The sequence below is a fragment of the Citrus clementina genome, unplaced genomic scaffold, assembly GCF_000493195.1.
Source record: "Citrus clementina cultivar Clemenules unplaced genomic scaffold, Citrus_clementina_v1.0 scaffold_6, whole genome shotgun sequence".
Taxonomy (NCBI): domain Eukaryota; kingdom Viridiplantae; phylum Streptophyta; class Magnoliopsida; order Sapindales; family Rutaceae; genus Citrus; species Citrus x clementina.
Genome location: NW_006262139.1, coordinates 19910496 through 19929501, shown reverse-complemented (window position 1 = coordinate 19929501; position 19006 = coordinate 19910496). Strand labels below are relative to the sequence as shown.

Here is a 19006-nt window from a genome sequence, read left to right as displayed (position 1 = left end):
AGGTCACTTAGAAAAGGCGGTTAGGGTATTTTTGGAATAAAGGTAAAAACAAGATAAGGCGAGTTGTTAGATTAAGCTTGGGGAGCAAGCAAAACGAAGGAACGCGAAACGACGCGTAAAATGGCTGTAACTGGAGTGAGCGGAAATTCCCTGTTTTATCGGGTGGTGGTAAGTCAGAGTTACCCTACGAAGTTGGTTAAATTTGCGAGTGTGCCACTGGAGCTGCAGCAGCTGCCACGTAAGCCCTTGTGCTGTTCCTGTGATGATTCTTCTTCATCGTTATCTTCTTTTACGGCTTTATCTACGGAGACGCCGCCAGATGGGTATAGAAGAAATGTCGGGATTTGTCTCATTAATTCTTCTAAAAAGGTCTCCGTTATCTCTCTCTCAGAATATACATTACATTTATTTTATATTTCGGAATTATTATTAATTGGTAAGATTTTATTTATTTATTTTTTATTTTTTTGTAGAAAATCTTTGCAGCTACGAGAATACACATACCATATACATGGCAAATGCCTCAGGTAGATTCGATTCAATTCTCTTTTGGGATTTTTAATTTATGTTATTTTGTTGGTGAAATTGTTGGATTCGGTGCAGATTTTTAGTTATTTCATTGTTTGAGGTTCAACTTAACCAGAATTTTGGGAATTTATAATAACTATTGATTGCTGTACTCCTTAAAATAATAGAAAACTGGGTTTTGCAAGGAGGTGTTGAAGGATAACGAATGTGGGTATGGGTTTTGCAAGGAGATGTTGAAGGATAGTGAATGTGGATATGAGAGGAGCAATTATTTCAGAGGCACAAATTGTAGAATCATTTAGCAGGTTTTGCATTTGCCTAAAAGGGCAGTGATTTCATTCATTGGGTTTTTATAGCAGGTGCTGGCTTCGGTGTGGACAATAATAGATTGAGATATGGCTATCTTTTGCAGAGCAGAAATGTAGGGGGAATTATAGTATTTTAGTTAGATTTTAGATGTACAACTAAGGTGTAAGATGTATTTAGCTGTGCATTATTGGCGAGATTGGGGAAGAGGAGCTTAAAATACTGTGGTTGTGGAATCATTTTGTTTCCTAATTTCACATTGAGATTTGGATGGGTATCAATTGCCTTGCGAGCTCTCTGTGTACAGGGCGGTGCTGATGAGGGTGAGGATTTGATAAATGCAGCTCTACGAGAATTAAGAGAAGAAACTGGGGTTACTTCAGCAGAATTTCTTGCAGAGGTATGTTTAGATTAACTCTTATTAGATATCAATTTTAACTGGTATTCTTGAGGAGTTTTGAAATTCATCCCATTTGATGGGAAATCTTTCTTCTCATGTGTGACTGTAACTAATTTTTGGTTTTGTTTTGTAGACACCTTATTGGCTGACCTATGATTTCCCACTTAAAGTCAAACAAAAACTTAATCGCCGGTGGGGAACAAATTATAAAGGTCAAGCACAGAAGTGGTAAGGATCTAATCTTACCTAGAAATGATCTTATGCTTCATGCATTGAACTCCGGTGAAGTACTTGCATCTACTGTAGCAGTATTGTTCATTATGCCTGAATTTTGTGTTGATTGTCCTGATTTCATTATCCCTTCTCTCTTTGAATTTTGGGTGACGTGTACCATAATCTTCTTGCTTGCAAATGATATTTACCCTTTTTAGGTTAAGTTTTCCTTGCGAAGTTGAGCATTGTTCTCCTTCAAGGGAAATTATTTTTATTTTTACAGTACTCTTGTATGCCTTGGTTGTGCTAGATATGATCATCTCTAAAGTTTGCCTTTTGGCTGGCATCCTTGTATCAGTAGCCTGCCTACTTGCTTGTTTGGGCAATATTTACATAATCCCTGGCGTTTTATGAAGTTAGTTATTTCTCTGATATTGTGAATATGTTCAGAATGCATTTTTCGCCTTTTAGCTGGCATCCTTGTACCAGTTGCCTGCCTACTTGTTTCTTTGGGCCATGTTTACATAATTCCTGGCGATTTGTGAAGTGAGTTATTTCTCTGATATTGTGAATATGTTCAGGATACATTTTGATTTCTTTGTTACTCATGGGAAACAGGTTTCTTTTCAAGTTCACTGGAAAGGAGGAAGAGATCAATCTGTTGGGCGATGGATCAGAAAAGCCAGAGTTCAATGAGTGGAGGTGGATGTTTCCCGAACAAGTTTTAGAGCGAGTGCGTAAACCTTGCGGGCTCATTTTTCGATTTTTTTCCCCTTTCTGTTTAGCACCATTTATGATATATTTAAAGGAGTTGTTTCATTTTTGCCTTATTTTCTCAAAACCTTGAGCAGGCTGTGGATTTCAAGAAGCCAGTCTATGAACAAGTTTTGAAGATATTTAGTCCTTATATTTTGACGGACGCTGATGAAAGAAATTGTTTTGAACGACGAAAGGCCCGTATTAATTTCAGGCGACAAGGCAGAAAATTTTACACATTGAAACAATGAAGGGACTAAAATTATTTTGTGACTTCTTGTGGTTGTCTGAAATTGCTTGGACTCTGATGCGGTAGTGATTTATGCAGCATCCTTTTTGAATTTTGAATTTGAGCGCTCTGCGCTTCAGGAAAGAAGGGGAAATTCTTTTTGAATGCTCTGTTTATCTTTTGTACTCTCTTCATGGATGGTTGCCGTGGAAACTGCTCCCATATGACAAGTGGTTGCTTTCAGATTTTAACGGGGTGGATGTTTTCAATCAGAAACAACAATCAGACTAATCTAAATTATTTGTAACGATTTTTTTTTTAACAAGAATTTACATTAGTTTTTGCTTCTTGTGGAAAAAAAGTACTTTATAAAACTGATATTTTATTTTCACCATTTTTTTTTTATAAATATTGGTATCTTCACTTCGACAACATTTAGGGAAGCAAAAAAGAACACTTGAAATTTCAGCATTTTGCACTTTAATTCAGTGACGTGTAACTGTGAATAAACGAAATGCAAAAATAAATAGAAAATAAAAAAAAAATCATTGACAAATAATCTATGAAAGTGTTCTAATTTCTAGTGGCTACATTTACCTAAGTTTTCCCTCAAAAATGTTAAAAAATAAAAAGTAAGCTAAGTTCTATATACCAAGAAAGATGCGGTGCCAAAATAATTTGATGCCAATGCCTTTCCAGCTGAACTTGGTTGAGAGAAAGCCAACTGGGATTTTTCGAGGACAATTTCACCACAAAAACTTCTCCTGCATTTTATAAGAAATAAATGAGTTGAGAGCCACAATAACAAAGGACATTGCAAATCAAATATTGTCTTGTGGCCAGTGGCCCCAAGGTATCATTGATAAAGAGCTTTACATAACACAGAGGAGATGTGTGATTGAAGTAAAAGACCATTAATTTACCTGACAGCATCCAGTAACAGACTCGCAATGCCTTTTCTTCTGTTTGAGGGAGTGACCCATATGGCTCTAATGCCACAAACCGCTGGTACGGCTTCATTTTCACACATAATTGTGCCATTGTGTTTCTCATCAACTGCATTTGAAGAACATACAGAAGAGGCTCTTTTGATCACTTCTCTTTGTAAACTAATTTCCCCAAATTGAAGGGTTGCTGAGTGTGATCTGCATTTCTTTAGGATTCTGCCATCAGTTCTTTCATCACCAAAGCATGATAAGAGTTTGAATCCTTCCTTAATTGGTTCTGCAACTAGACAGCCGGCAACCCTCTGTGAGGAAATAAACATGTACACCTGCAAACATTTACAATGATGAGAATGGTGGTCAACAAGAACAAATAGTTCACAGGCAGCTTCAGAAATAAAGAACAAGTTATAATACATTGTAAAATTTATGCTAAAGTGAATCAAAGCTATGAAATTATAAAAATATATAACTCACCAAGTAAATTGATACTAGATACTACCAGGAAAAAAAAAAAAAAAAAGCTTCTCAGAAACTTGAAGCATATTTTTGAGACATGCACTAGCATGAGTAATGCATGACAACTATTACAAATTAATTGAAATATAATCAAGAAACCTGACAGATCTTCTGAAAAATCCATCCTTCACCAAGCTCAAACTCCATCATCTGCAAAACTTCTTGAACCTGCCAAACAATCCCTTATAATTATGAATTATACTAGCTAGTTATTGTCTACGAAACCACTCATTCATCAAGTAAAGTAAGTCCAGGATTAAGTTTTGGTGGCTTTTAATCCATAGCTGTCAATGTGGAATCAAAACAGTAACCGTCAAGTAAAAGTGGGAGTTCAAAAATATACCCTAAGAATTGCTGCAATATAAAATCATGGTTTTAAAAAATGAATTTCCAAATTGAACCTTATTCTTATGAGCAGGCGGGTCACCATCTAACACCAAAATAACACGCCCTCCTTCAGCAGAAGGCATGCCAACAACTCTTTCATTACGCCAACCCTGACCCCAAAAAAAAAACATATATTAAACAATTTGATCGAACAAAACAATCATCAAATAAAATTACGGACCAAGAAACACATTTAGAAATCAAAGGAATGGTAACATGAACCTTGAATTGAATCCCGTGTGTGTAGTTCTTGTGAAATGACTTATGAACCTTTTCATCAGATTCATCACCACGAGCATACTTGAATCCACAGGTGGAACATGTATGAAGAAGAAAATCAGATTGGCCAAGTTCTAAATACAATTGTACATAGCTTCTCTTCTTGTTCAATGTTCTTCCGAGTTCGGGCAACTGGGATTTCAAACTTAAATCCTCTGATATGGGTTTCTTTGGTGAATCAAGAGCTGACTCATTACTGCTGAATGAAACCCTAAAATCCCCAAATAAATAAATAAATAATCCCAAGTTTTTTAATACTCAAACAAACAGTGAATCTCTAAGTTTAAGAACAAACCCATGTCAGCAAAATTCAGATACAGGAAGTATAAAACCCAAAAAATTAAAAAAAAAAAAATTAAGAAATCATTAATGTGCATACCCATCAAAATTACGAGCTCTACGCTTGAAGGTATTGACGATTACGTGTTCTTTCTTTCCTCCTCTCGCAGACAGATCGTTTTCATCGGAAGAAGAAGGCTTGAAGAAGGAACTGATTTTGGATTGCATCAACGCTTTTGCATTCCGAATGATCTCTTTGGTTTTTGATTAATTAATTTGTTTGTTTTTGTGATTGGCTTCTGGTAATCTGGTCTATATGGCGCCTAAGATTTTGGCAAATGGTCTCATATATTAAGCTTTCCCGCCAACTGTAAAAATTTGCAGTTTGATAAATCCTAGCCGTCCAAATCGATCGATACCGGGATCCATATATATCTTTTGATTTATTACTGTTATCAAAATCAAGATCAGGGAATAGCAATGGCAAGGCACCAATTTTATCAAAAGTTCTTTTTTCGCAAATTGGCGTGGTTGATTCTTCAGAAACCTGCCAGGAAGTTAAGAATTTAGCTCGCTTATATACGATCGGCTTGATTGGAGTATCCGTTCAATCATGTTACTTTGGCTTAACTGTTACAATACGATCGGTCAATTGGTCGTCCTTATATTTTTAGTACAATTTGATTTGATTTTTTTTTTTAAATTTTATTTTCCAGTTCTTGAATAGGAGATTCTTTCAATGGATTCTACTTTGAGAACCATTTGAAAGAACTTTCAATTTTGAGTCAAACTCAGTTTCGCTTTCAAAGATTTGAAGGTGCCACATTTCACGAAATGCGAAATCAAATTAAAAAGAAAGGAACTTCAACCAGACAATGAGAAAGAAGTCACTTGAGATCTGCCACTCAAATCATACGTGTAAGTTATGACCGCTAATCCATTCTCAGGGTTACCTGTTACCAAAAATTTCACCTGATAATTTTTATGACCATACAATCAACAGCGTGAGACCATTTCAAGGAAAAAGAGGGACCGCTATCTGCTATCGGATCAAAATTGCAGATACAAAGACTGCGGACGAGCTACACTACAAAATGCTACCTCTATCAGCAAATAATTTGAATAGTACATTTGTCACAGCAAGGTTCATAAACCTACCAACGGACATTCTGTTCTTGAAGCTTGTGAGAATGAGTTCTCATTGACCGACTCGAATTCTTCAAATAAGTCCATCCTCCCCAACTTCTACTTGATTGACCGGTGTCTTTGAAAATCCCACCATATATATGCAAAGGCTGAGAAAAATGAAATACAAAAATTAAAGATTGAAAAAAAAAAATTGTTATCCTTTGGCATGAGTATCGATAGAACTTTCGGCAATGACCTAGTTAACTGTGTCCCTTTCTATTATCATTTTAGTACACATTAGCAGCAGTTCATCATCTTTGTGCATATCTTGGACATAAAAAGCAAGTAAATAAAACTGAAATTTGGGACAATAACTCCAATGAAGTGGAGAGAAATTATAAGAAACTTTCAACTCGACCACATTATGCTCGAGATTAATGAACTTAGTGACTGTTTGATATAGCTTATCTAATGGTTATAAAGTGTTTATTTAATCTCATAAGCTCTTTTCAAATTTTTGTTATTTTTTTATTGTTTTTCTAACAAAGCCTTTGAAAATTAAATAAGTTATTTTACTTCTACTAGTAAAAACATAAATTTTGGGTTTTTAACAGTAAATGTTAAATTTTTTTAAAAAATATTAAAATATCTAAAATCTCTTTTACTTAATTGACATTTTTATTTCATTCTTTTCATAACTTAACTTTAAAAAACTTACCTATTAAAATAATTTTATAATTTTTAATAAAAACTCTTATTGACAATCAAATAACTAAAATTTTTTTAGTCAAAGTTTTACTTGTAAAAACTCTACTTAAATAAACTCTTCTTAAAAAGCTATAACAAACAACAACAAAAAATAATTTGTTTTTATGTTCCTTGTTTTCAACATCCCCTTAGAAGTAAATTGTAAATATTCTAAATTGAAAACCACCACAATATCTATATGGGACATGTCAAGAAATGAAAACACATATTTTGAGATTTTGAAGTGTATAAGGGATCACCTCTCTCCCTGTGCCTGAATATGGGGACAGCCCAAAGATAACTATTGATGATTTCATAAGGAAGACTCACCGGAGCAACTAGATTGGGCTACAAGCATCCTTCTAGCTTGCTGGCACCTCATTCGGTAACATACATGTAACCAACTTCAGTCGACTGTACGCACATTGTATTTTGTGCCTTTCTTCGAAGTTCATATTTTCTGAATCCGAGGACTGCATAAAGAATGAGCACACCAAACAAATGTGAACAAAAACCAAATACATCAAGCTAACTAGTTGCTCTGTTCAGAAGTTCAATTATGTGTTTGAGAATTTTAAACAATGGGCCAGCCAACACCCGTCAATACATAACATACTGCCCAGCTAAATGTAATCTTACCTAGAGGAGCACAAAACAAAGAAAACAACTATAAAGGGAATCAGGAAAAACAAGTGATACTCTTACAGCAGCTTCACGGTCAATTGCATGTTCATTTCATGAATGCCAAACCAATTCACTTGGAAACCAAGAGCTTTCAATCAGGCAATAGTTGAAATCAGAGTTTCCCTTTAAACTTTTACATAAGAGAAATGATAATCATCCAACTCCAAGCCAAAAACGACACTCTTTCCCAGCGTTTTTGGAAACCAAGAGCTTTCAATCAGGTAATAGTTGAAATTAGAGTTTCCCATTTAACTTTTACATAAAGAGTAATGATACTCATCCTACAACAGCCTATCCTTTATTTGTGCAGCCATTTTTCACTTGAAATTTGGTTTCCAAAAACGCTAGGAAAGGGTGTCATTTTGGCTTGGAGTGGGATGAGTTTCATTACTCTTCGCATAAAATTGGCATTTGCATGTGCCACAGACATTTACATATCGTAAATTTCAAAGAAGCATGGGCTGCAAACAAGATACATCTGATTCAACATAGGCCTTGAACAACCATGAGTCTTCAAAAGTTATCAAGCATAATTGTATACCACTGCTATAAGGAAAATAGTAATGAATATTCAACAAGGAGTTCCAAGAAAGAAAACACTTTCCAGACAGTAAGTTTAATTATTGAGGTGAAAAACTAATACCTGTAACGAGTGTATGATCTGTAAAATATGGACCACCTCTTCCTTGAATGAAGAAATAATTTTCCGGACTTTAGTATCCTTGTGCATCAATAAAAGGGCAGAAACAACTGCATTTATCTGATTGGAATTGTCATTTCCATATTGTGTGTAACTATGAGATGAGGACGATGAACTGCTTTCAGTTATCAGTGACCCCATCAAGTTCAAAACAAGTTTCAGAAGCTTGGGGCTTCTATCAAACAAGAAAAAGCACGGTAGCATGTAATAACAGCATGTCTGTTGATGAGTAGGAAGACTGTTCTCCTCATCATCTTCAGGAATACACTGCATCCATGCGAAGTAATTGTCAGAAAGACACTTTTCAGTAATTATTGTGCCAACCTGTTAACATGGTTGGCAACTGTGTTTTGGGGAAACTCAGCAGCAGACCAAACACTGAACTTCTCAATCTTCAGAAAGAATAATAAACACTTAATGAAATCATCAGAGTAAGCTCCCAGAAAATCACTGATCACTTGATATTTCATACACAAAAGCACTTAAAATGTACTTCAACATGAATCTTTCATGTCATATTTCATATGTTTTCCAAAGGAATGTTGAAACATAATTCCCTACAGAAAGGTAAACTTACCATCATGAAAAAAGTATGGAAGTCATAAGCAGTTATATTGTATTCACACTCTATGTATTCCAGGAGATTCAAACTCAGCAACAAAGGCAAAACTGTAAAAAGAATAAAGATAAAAGGCTATAATTTTCTATCATCAAGCAAACAACAATCTGGCTGACAGTGTTTTGCTTTAAATTTGACATGCCAGTTCATATTTTTGCACCAAAGGCTCTTCTAACAAGAACTCAAGCAATTTTAATAAGATAATCACCGAGGGTTCACAAGAACCAACATTAAGACACCTAAACAGGTAACAAGAAAAGTAAGTACTTATGAGATAAGCAAGCTGAGGTAAATGTGGAATAAGAAGAAGCGCTTACATGCACAACCTCAAAAAGATACCCTGAAAGGTATTTGCTCAGAGTGATGATACCCTGCTCAGAAAGTCTTGTGGGTTTACAGTCTAGCACAACAAGCACTCTGAGCAAGGCACACGCATTATCGAGAGGTGGTTTTAGTAACTGCAACACAAAAATATACGAAAATGTAAGAGCTTTGCAATTGCAGAAAATAAAGTCTCTTAATAAAAATCTCTTAAAACTACTGTTATTTTCCCAAAAGATCAATTAGCATCTACTGGACTAAATAGAAATATGACATAAAGTTCTCAAGAGGTACTAAATTCTGGGATCATCAACCTAGAACAAGAAATGCACTACCAGATCACAACTTACAAGTTGGTCAAATATTACTTGCTCCAGTATCTGGAAAACAAGAGAATCATCACCTATCCGTGACAGGCAGGAGCAGACAGTATTAGTGAGCAACTTAAAGGTTCCATGATTTGAAATCTTCGCATCACTCTCCACATCAGGATATATGTTTTCTGCAAATGTCAAATTCTCTATTATTTACATACATAAATGCATACATACATACACACATACGTGAAAAAATAGAAAATATTCAAGAAGAAGCAAAGTGAAAAACAGCCAAGCATATTTGTACCAAAATACTTCATGTGTGTGAAAAGGAATATTAGGATTATTTAACGGATGATTAATTCTCAATCTAAAATTTAGCATTTACTGTAGATAAAATTTCATCTTCTCTCCACTTGGGATTTATTCCAAAGAACTTTGAATTCTTATTAGTTTTAACAAACAAATATAATATAAATACAAATGAAAATATATACCTGATGCAAAAATGTAACAGGAAACATAGGATGAAAAATTATCTAACTCATTTGTCATAATTAGTCAAGGAAAACAAAGGCTGACTAATAATCATAAACAGAAAGGGAGTTGAGACACACAAAAACGTATGCCAACCTACCAGGTAAAACTTTAAAACGAGACAGTAAGGTCATGAAGAAGCTGATGTAGTCAGCAATCTGGATATGTCCAGCACTAAAAGCTGAATGCAAAACCTCTATAATTCGAAATAATACAAGATGCTCCAACTCAGAACCTGCAATTTACAGTGAAGGAAGAAATTAAAAAACTTTCACGAGTTAATAAAATTCATTTTTATTCTAGTATTTTCCAGTCACTTTTAACATTCATATTATTTAGTGAAAAAGCAAATGCCTCTATATATGATCAGCTTATGAAACCTACTAGTCAAGTATCTAGATATTTTTATTTCTTCTTTTTAGGAGGAATTATGGAAATTCAACTACATCTGTCATCAAGTCCAAGGAAAAATTAACTCAGTCAACTGCAAAAAGCATCCCCCAATTGTCAATTCCATCAGCTTGCTATATTAAAAAAAAAATTCAGAAAAGCAACAAACATGGTCATTGCACTCAGAGGGCAATAATCATGATTATTCTTTCAGGACTCAAACCAGAAAGCATGTAATAAACTGATTCTTACACAGGCAACAAAAAGCTATTGACTTCAATAAGAATGGGCCCAAGTTAGAGAAATAATAAAGGCCACAGATAGCCAATTCCTGAGAATCCCAGGAAAGCCTTATGAAAGGACCATAATACACGTCTCCTGCAGCAGAACGAAACCCATGATTAGAAGCCAATTAATAGCGCTTGAGGAGTGCTTTTACCACCAACAAATTTCACTACAATTGGTTCATACCTCTGTCCACACATGAACTGTAAAACTTGTCAAGTGAGTACTGCATGTTCTCATATTCCCGGGAAAAGGGAGAACTTGAGTTAGCACATTGTCCAAGGCGAAGTAGAAGATGCAATACAACCTGCGGGGAGCATTCAGTTTCAAGGAAAAATTTTACACACGTTTGAAATCAAATGGTTAAGATGGTGATTGGAGAAGATAATCTAACTAACATGGGAAGACAGATATTTTAGGTTGCACATATAGTTGTCTTCCACAATTTCGTCCATATTCAAAATCTTTTGTCAATTATAACAGGTTATTACCTGGGAAGAAGATGGATGCTTATCACCTAACAGTATTAGCAGCTGAGGCAGAGCTCTTATCCAAGTAATTTGATATTCAAATAATGGATCACTTGCATCTGGGTACACCATGTCATCTCCCTATTGTTTAAGTAGAAAAAAATAACGATAACTTAAAAAAAATAAAAAATAAACTAGACAGCGAGAGAGATGAAGAAGAAAAAAAAACAAAGGGTTTGGGAAAGGAAGGGGAGAAAGAGAGAGATCATCATCGCAGAACTGCTCCTTGAAAAATACAAATTCAATCTTACAGGAATAAGCATTTCTTCAATGGCAGAAAGGCAGGCTAACTTAAGTGAAGACTGCGGATTACAACCCTCAAATATCTTCGTAAATGCCTGCAGAATACCATTGTTGTGATTAGCACCACAATTGCTATCAATAATCATGCATCTCTTAGGAACTGCAAGACCTTTGAATCACAAACACTAGTGCAAGAACATTAAATTTCATAAGACAAGAGAAACATTCCATCTATGAAATTTGCAAAGCAATCAGTGATCAAGTAATTCTTGAAAGCACAAGAGAAACCTGAAGAAGACAAGACTTCCAATCACTTGCCACTTGCAGCACAAGCTTTGGAATAAAAGGCAGCAGAAGAAGTATATGTTTCTCCCAAACTGCTTTACCGGACCGTGAGTCACTGCAGGTCTGCAAAACATAAATCCAAATAAAATCTATAAAAAAACAGATAAAAATTAATTTTCAGCAAGGAAAACAGAAAAAGTTATTCCAAACAGATTCAGAACATATCAATAGCATGCAAACAAGTAATTCCAATGACAAAAAGTAAATATCATCCCTTTTCTCTCCTGCTAGTCTTAGTAGAAAAGTTCGCACACCATCTTACCCCAAACCAAACCCCACCAAGCCTATATACACCTTATTGACTGCTGGATAATTATAGTATGAAAGTCGACCTTTACGAATCACCATTATTATTGAACAGACTATAAATCACATAAAACAATTTGACACACACGACTGTCAATTGTCACTTTAAGGGATGAAAGAACCTTACACTGCCAAGAAGTGCATTTTCTATATATTGTAGAAATTTCTCCAGCAAAAAACCAGGAGGGCAGATCCATTCACTGCAGCGCAAAAATATTTCTGTGATCACAATGTTCAAGATAAAGAATCTATCATCAACCTGCCAAGTAAGAATAAGAAAAAGAAGAGTTAATGAAAATGCTCACTCTAGAAAGAGCATTTAATACAAACACTATGATATAATTGTGAATGTAATCCCTCTCAAAAGTGAAAAAGAAAAAAAAAATGGTACAGACAATGGAAGGATGAAGGATAGCAAATATTGATGCATCCAAAATCATGCACATCATCATTGTGCTCATAGTTCAAAATCAAGAAAAAACAATGCAATTTGCCAACATCAGCTAGGCATCATAGTCTTCCATCATTGCTTGATTTTAAACAAGTACAGGCAACAGGGTTTCCATAAACAACAGATGTAAGTGGTAGTACCAATCCAAAACTGTCAAACTTAAAAAAGAATGGTTTTTTGGAAGCAAAGATAATTATTTCAAAACGAATAACAACATTTACCTTTTCAGAAAGGTGATTTGTTGGATTGAGGGGAAATACGCCAAATAACTTCTTCAGCAATAATGAAGAAATAGTGTGATCCCATATTGCCTCATCAGGTCCTTCATAAGAAAGTTGTGATGCTGGTTTGCCCTGGTGGATTCCATAGCCAAAAAAACCAACCACAAGATCTATACTCTGAAGTATAGAATGCATACAATCAAATGATTGTGCATCCAGTAATGGCATATGGTGAACCGATGGAAAAAAATCTTGGAAACAATTGACTAAAACTGGTACAAGGTCCTTTAGTTTCTTGGTGATAGAAGAAAACCCTGCAGACAAAAATGCATAAGATAGAACAACTAAAGCATTAATTCTAACTACCCAGATTAAAAATAAAAAGGAAAGCATGCAACAAAAAGGAATGTAAATTGATACGCTTAAATTTACTATAAATGCAATTTTAACAAAGACTGTTAGATATGGATACTTGTTGCTTAGAATAATTCTCAGAATATGATGATGTATGCCTCCTTGTTTAAAAAACAAAAACAAAAAACGCAAACTCTAATGCATTGAAACTATGTTTTATGTTTTAGTGCATTGGAGTTCATGTTTTTTTGTCATTTAATGACATCCGCATTAGAGACTAACTGCATAGAATAATACTGAAGTGAAGATGTCTTCATTATATATATACACACACATCTATATAGATATATGTTGAGTAATTTTACAATAAAGGATCCCTTTATTAAAGCAAGGCCCAAATGAAGAAGCCCCTCATTAGAAGTGACTCAACATACATATATATTTATGTAATATATGCAGTCTGTTTCTGGAAAAAAAAAATGCACTAGAACTTGTGTTTTTCTGATCTTTTAGCTCCATCTGCACTTTTTTAAAATGTGAACATCCTTATGAGACAATCCCTGTGTGTGTATATATTAGTACAAAGTTTGCATAAGAAGAGACACTAACATTATCAGAGCAAGATCAAGCACTTCAAGTTAATGCAAACATTAAATTTTGCCAACTTACAAACCAAATAATAACATGAATAAAATATATCACGTAGCACAACCAAAAGACAACATACAAGGTGATTTCACATACCAGAAGATTCTGCAGGCATATCAAGCTCAAAAGCATGTAATATCTTTTGTCCAGCCATATTCTATGAGATTAAAAAAAAAAAAGTATTAATAGCCAAAGATTAATTAGAAAACAACATATTTGAATCAACAGCATGAGCATCCATAATATGAACATGCTTCGTTGAGGAACTACCATGTAAGGTGATATTCAACTGTCTGAATAAGAATAAGGATCTTAATGCAACTTTAGTTTCTAGAGATCATAGATTTTCCACGTTTAAACCTTTCATTTAAAAGGAAGAGAAAATAGCTAACAGAAATAAGAACAAAAAACAAAAAGCAGATGCTTCAAAGTAAGATGAAACAATCAAATATCAATGGAGATGCAATAACTGCTAGCAGTATCGTCTACAGCACAGATTGCTGGAAAAAGTAGAAACTGTCTGCATCATAATTTGTAGATAAAAGGTACCTCTTCACTTGAGTCAACTTTTCTCTTATTACAAGGTAAGAGCGACAAGCAGCGCACCAAACCAGCAAGAGCACTCCTGAGCTTGGCCTTGTCTTCCAAATAGAACTGGTTCTTCCTTAAAATATCCTCATAATTTTGAAGAACCTGTTGATGAAAATACCATAGATAAGAACAATGTCATTGATAGACCAGATAAACCCGATTTGAAATAAAACTGGAGCATCTGACAAGAAGCAAAGAAGGAAATAAGTACAACAGATATTGACGAGGAAAAAGAGAAAAAAAGGCTTTCAGTGGAAAACAAACCAGTAACACAACATTGTCATTATCACAAAACATACAAGCAACTAGCAACCAAATTGATCAATAAAGAAACAGCAGAGTGTTCTTTCAAGACAACCTAGCAATTTCAATCAGATGCTTAACACCGAGTACACATCAAAATATACCTATAAAGCCCATTTCCCACATTTCGTCTCCTCTACCACCCAATTAGGGAGGAAATTTCTTAAATAAAATGAAAATCAATATTAAAATAATTGGGGCCCAAGTGTAGTTTGATCATTGGAATTTATATGTATACGGATAGTACGTGCACATGTGACACAATACTATTAAAAGGTATTCAATTTCAGAGGCAACAGAATATGTGCCCTTGCATGTGGATATATACATGCATATATAATTCGGACAGAAGGCTATAATTTTTAAAACTCAATAGTGTATTTCCCTAACAAAAACCAACAGTCTCTAGCAGGGTACTAAAGAGTATCAATGATCAAAAAAAAAAAAAAAAATTCCAAGAAACAAGCTCATTAAACTGATAAGCACTTATCTACACACTTCACTAGTTTTGTTTTATTATCAACAATATTCAGACATCGTATGCAATGATATAAGAATAAAGAGGTAACAGTTGAACTGAATATTATTTAGGTACCTTATCAGCATACAAGGAGAAGGAAGGTGGATAGTACTGTACAACAAGGTCAAAAAATTTGAAAGCCATCAGCCGCACATCGACAGCTAAATGTGTCATTGCATTAAAAATGTAGGCCACCATTAAGGAAACAAAAGGTCCTTGATTATCCTGGACAAGAGAGCATAAAACCATTTGATAATTGGAAAAACTGTTGATTTAAAAGCAAAAGTCTGCCCATGAAACAAATTCACGACTCACGAGGATAACAAACAGAGAAGCATAAAGTGCATTTTGTCTAGATGTAAAAAAGAAATAAAACCACATAAAACATGTAACATATGCCCTTTCCAAAACAAAATTCAAATTTTGTAAAGAAATGCAAAATAAAGTACTCTTCCCTCAAGCCACATGTCCTTTTGCCATCCATCTCCATAATAGAACTGATGAAACACATTGCTTATGGTGTACAAAAATAGCCATTACTAGAATATAGGGAAATATAATAGCATGGTCAATGCATCCACATTTTTTTGGATTAAAAAATAGACAGGTTTTCTTTAGCCTCATACACGAATACTTTTTTAACAATTAAAACACTGAACTTTAGCATATTCCACATGCCGAATGTAAGTGATCAAATGTTGAAGAAAAGCACAAGAAACAGATTTTTCTTATTTTCCCTAAAATTAACCGGAAGATGTAGAAACAAATGATAAAAGTAATCTAGAAACATGTAACAGTTGACTTGCGAGGATACAAAGAAGAATAGTCAGAATACGAATAATAAGATAGAACATTGTGATGTCATTGGGTGTCTAGCAACAGAATTGGCAGTGAGAATGCTGAAGACTGTCTTATACAATGATTTATATAGCTGAAGACTGTCTTATACAATGATTTATATATCAAAACTTGCCCAAATGTGTCTACTAAACCACACACCCCCCCCCCCCAAAAAAAAGGAAGGCAAAGATTTACCTCTTTACACCCAGGAAAAACCACTGTCTTGAGTAGTTGGTACAGCGTTTCCCTGACAACTTTATCATCATCACCGATACGCTCACGTAATTTTTCTATGACAGCGTATCTATGTGACCTCAACTCTGCTGGATACTTTTGAAATAAATCCTTAAGACCCATCAACGCATCTAGGAAGATAAAAACTTGATGTCAACATCAATATTACCACCCGTTACAACAGAAAAGTCAATACCAGTACTAAAACCTAAATTAGAGAACCAATAAACTTCCAAATAAGTCACTTCAAAAGCATTACACACATATTTTGCAAATTAGTAACAATGAAAATAACACCATATCCATAAATGACTACGCCCAAATGAATAAATAAGTCGATAAACAACTGATCATCAAGTATCATGTGCTGCAATGGTAAGCATTTATTTCCGGGTCCAATCAACATCATTCTGGCAGCTTAATACAAATAGCTTACACAGGCAGAATATTTGTCCAAATAAAATAAAATACCTCTACGAACTTTTGAGTTATGATGAGAAGTTTGTTGAAGAAGCTCTTTTAAAGTCAACCCCTTCTTGCTAACTGCTAAACCTGCCTTCTCCGATGCCACACTTTGCTCAGGAAGTACAATAGCTGCTCATCAAACAACAAAAGAAAGCATTCATCAATAACTAAACTTAAAAATAAAAGAACAATACCAACGCAAGTAAATATACACTCATACTGAAACATTCATTACAACAAGCAGAGCCTAACTAAGAATATTCACAATAAAAAGTGACAAGCTAATTTAAATCTTCATATAACCTCAAAGCATAAATATTAAAGAAATCATCACTTAACGGCCAAATTTTACATCGAAACAAAGGGGAAAAAAAAAGGAAAACAGATATTTAAAAGAATCTTCACCTTTGGATTTAACCTCAGTATTGGTAGCATTTTTCGGAGGCGGCAACTTTCTGCCAAGCTTTCGTTTTATTTTCTACAAATTTTTTTTTTAAATAAATAAATAGATAATTTATCAGCTTTCGAAAGAGAATAACAGAAACAAAATTGAAAATAAAAGTGATATGTTGACATAAAACTTACTTTGAAATCGACGCCGCGTGTTTGCTGCTGCTTTTGCTGCTTCTTTGATGCAGCCTTGGAACGGGCCATTAGCGGCTGCTTTCGTCGCTTTTTATTACGAAGAATTATGAGAGAAAACAAATTCTGCAATAATTAGTCATAAAATCAATTTCAAAATTGGCAAGTTAAGTAAAAATGCAATAGCCAAAAAACTTGAAATTTAGATTTTTTTCTCTCTTTTTTTTTTTTCAAACAAAAATTCTTTATGAAGTTTCCCCCCTTGGAGTTGGAGGCAAATAGAGCGGCAGTGTAAATTGTGTGAACTCAGCGGGAAGGTCTTGTAGAGAAGGGGGAGAATTGTGTGGATGTAACCCATTCCCTTCAAAATACCCAATATATACCTAAAATTATAACACTCTTAAATTATATATATATATACTCTAAAAAACAAGAGAAAGTACAAAAATAACCGCAACTAAATCCTCGTAAAACTAAATCCAACTCCTCGAAGTCGGATAAATGATCGAGAATACTCGACTTCAACCAAACTATACACAATTAGTAATTCAGTATAAATTCTCGATTTTTTCATGTTAGTCGGGTAAATAGTCGAGAATACTCGACTTCAATTGAAATAAAAAATTATCTGAAAAATTCTCGATTTTTTCATGTTAGTCGGATAAATAGTCGAGAATACTCTACTTCAATTGAAATAAAAAATTATCTGAAAAATTCTCGACTTTTTCATGTTAGTCGGGTAAATAGTCGAGAATATTCGACTTCAATTGAAATAAAAAATTATCTGAAAAATTCTCGATTTTTTTAAGTAAGTCGAGTAAAGAGTCGAGAATACCCAACTTTAATTTAACCTTACCCAATATTTATTCAGCAAAAATTCTTGACTTTTCATTGAAGTTCGGTAATTAGTTGAGAATACTCTACTTAAATTGAAATGAAAATTTTCCTTTTAATTAAGTCAGGTAAAAAGTCGAGTATACTCAACTTTGGTTGTGTTATTATGTAGAAGACATGAGAGAGGAAGTAAACGTAAATAAATGACTTTTTAAGGTTATTTTTGACTTTTTACATTTTTAAGAGATATATGTATATAATGGAGTATAGATTTGGCATTTAAGGACAAATGGGGTATATTTAAATAAAAAACCCCTTGTAGAAGGTCTATTTTTCACTGAAGCAAAATTTTGGCCCGTGTTTGCTCCGAAATCGACGAGAAACGTCGGGTCGGGTAAATTTTTCAATTACTTGCGCGATTATATTATAACACTCACTCCCCTTTTTTTAAATATTTATTTTTTTATAATTGTTGATAATATAGATAGGAAATATTTAATAATTGATGTAAATAAGAAAGATTATATTAAATATAAGTAACCTAAAGGATATAAATTAGATAATATTGTTCTTCTAAAAATAAAAGATAATATTGTTATTGACATTCGATAAAAATGAGTATAAATGAAGCTAATACATATATTTATATTTTTGGATAGTCAATTAAATATTGTCACCATTTAAATCACATGTGCATGATTTTATTAGTTCTTAATTATATTTCTTATCCAAACCACTTTATTAGTTGACTCAACTTATTATTCAAGCAGTCATATTAAATTAATTAAATTCGATGATGAGATCAATATAAAATATGTATTTAGTAATAATAGATAGTAGTACACTTTTGTGCTTTACTTAGCCGTTATTTACTTTTCAATGCAATTTAAAATATTTAACATTTTAGTTTTCATTTTTTTGTTATTTTTTTAATATTTGCTATTATTAAATAATATAATTAAATAAATCCG

The 19006-nt window shown here is 33.8% G+C and overlaps 3 protein-coding genes across 6 annotated transcripts; 1 reads left to right on the top strand and 2 right to left on the bottom strand.

Moving 5' to 3' along the window:
* On the top strand, positions 1–2736 carry LOC18038398 (nudix hydrolase 27, chloroplastic). The gene is made up of 6 exons (XM_006430010.2): positions 1–369; positions 474–527; positions 1142–1234; positions 1368–1462; positions 2066–2180; positions 2299–2736. Exons 1-6 carry the CDS (start codon positions 121–123, stop codon positions 2452–2454), a joined length of 762 nt encoding a protein of 253 aa, XP_006430073.1. The 5' UTR covers positions 1–120; the 3' UTR covers positions 2455–2736.
* A 190-nt stretch (positions 2737–2926) lies between these two features.
* Positions 2927–5366, bottom strand: LOC18038520 (protein CHROMOSOME TRANSMISSION FIDELITY 7). 2 transcript variants are annotated; one of them, XM_024182093.1, is made up of 6 exons: positions 4941–5366; positions 4505–4772; positions 4297–4392; positions 3995–4063; positions 3356–3705; positions 2927–3196 (listed from the first exon to the last, which is right to left on the bottom strand). In XM_024182093.1, exons 1-6 carry the CDS (start codon positions 5066–5068, stop codon positions 3070–3072), a joined length of 1038 nt encoding a protein of 345 aa, XP_024037861.1. In that variant the 5' UTR covers positions 5069–5366; the 3' UTR covers positions 2927–3069. The 2 variants fall into 2 exon arrangements, with proteins under 2 accessions (XP_024037861.1, XP_024037862.1); XM_024182094.1 differs by lacking the exon at positions 3995–4063.
* Positions 5367–5738: 372 nt separating this feature from the next.
* Positions 5739–17576, bottom strand: LOC18038100. Of its 3 annotated transcripts, none has more exons than XR_002904862.1 (20): positions 17205–17576; positions 17025–17097; positions 16626–16748; positions 16116–16285; positions 15156–15305; positions 14216–14359; positions 13763–13823; positions 12665–12978; positions 12120–12251; positions 11630–11749; positions 11350–11436; positions 11060–11179; positions 10755–10875; positions 10536–10661; positions 9994–10128; positions 9390–9541; positions 9036–9176; positions 8043–8366; positions 6976–7188; positions 5739–6135 (listed from the first exon to the last, which is right to left on the bottom strand). XR_002904862.1 is itself a non-coding variant. In XM_006430007.2 (20 exons), exons 1-19 carry the CDS (start codon positions 17271–17273, stop codon positions 7078–7080), a joined length of 2673 nt encoding a protein of 890 aa, XP_006430070.1. In that variant the 5' UTR covers positions 17274–17575; the 3' UTR covers positions 5739–6135; positions 7046–7077. The 3 variants fall into 3 exon arrangements, 1 of the variants encoding a protein (XP_006430070.1); XM_006430007.2 differs by having other exon boundaries at positions 7046–7188; positions 17205–17575; XR_002904863.1 differs by lacking the exons at positions 5739–6135; positions 6976–7188 and adding an exon at positions 8677–8768 and having other exon boundaries at positions 8277–8366.
* Between the last annotated feature and the right edge of the window lie 1430 nt (positions 17577–19006).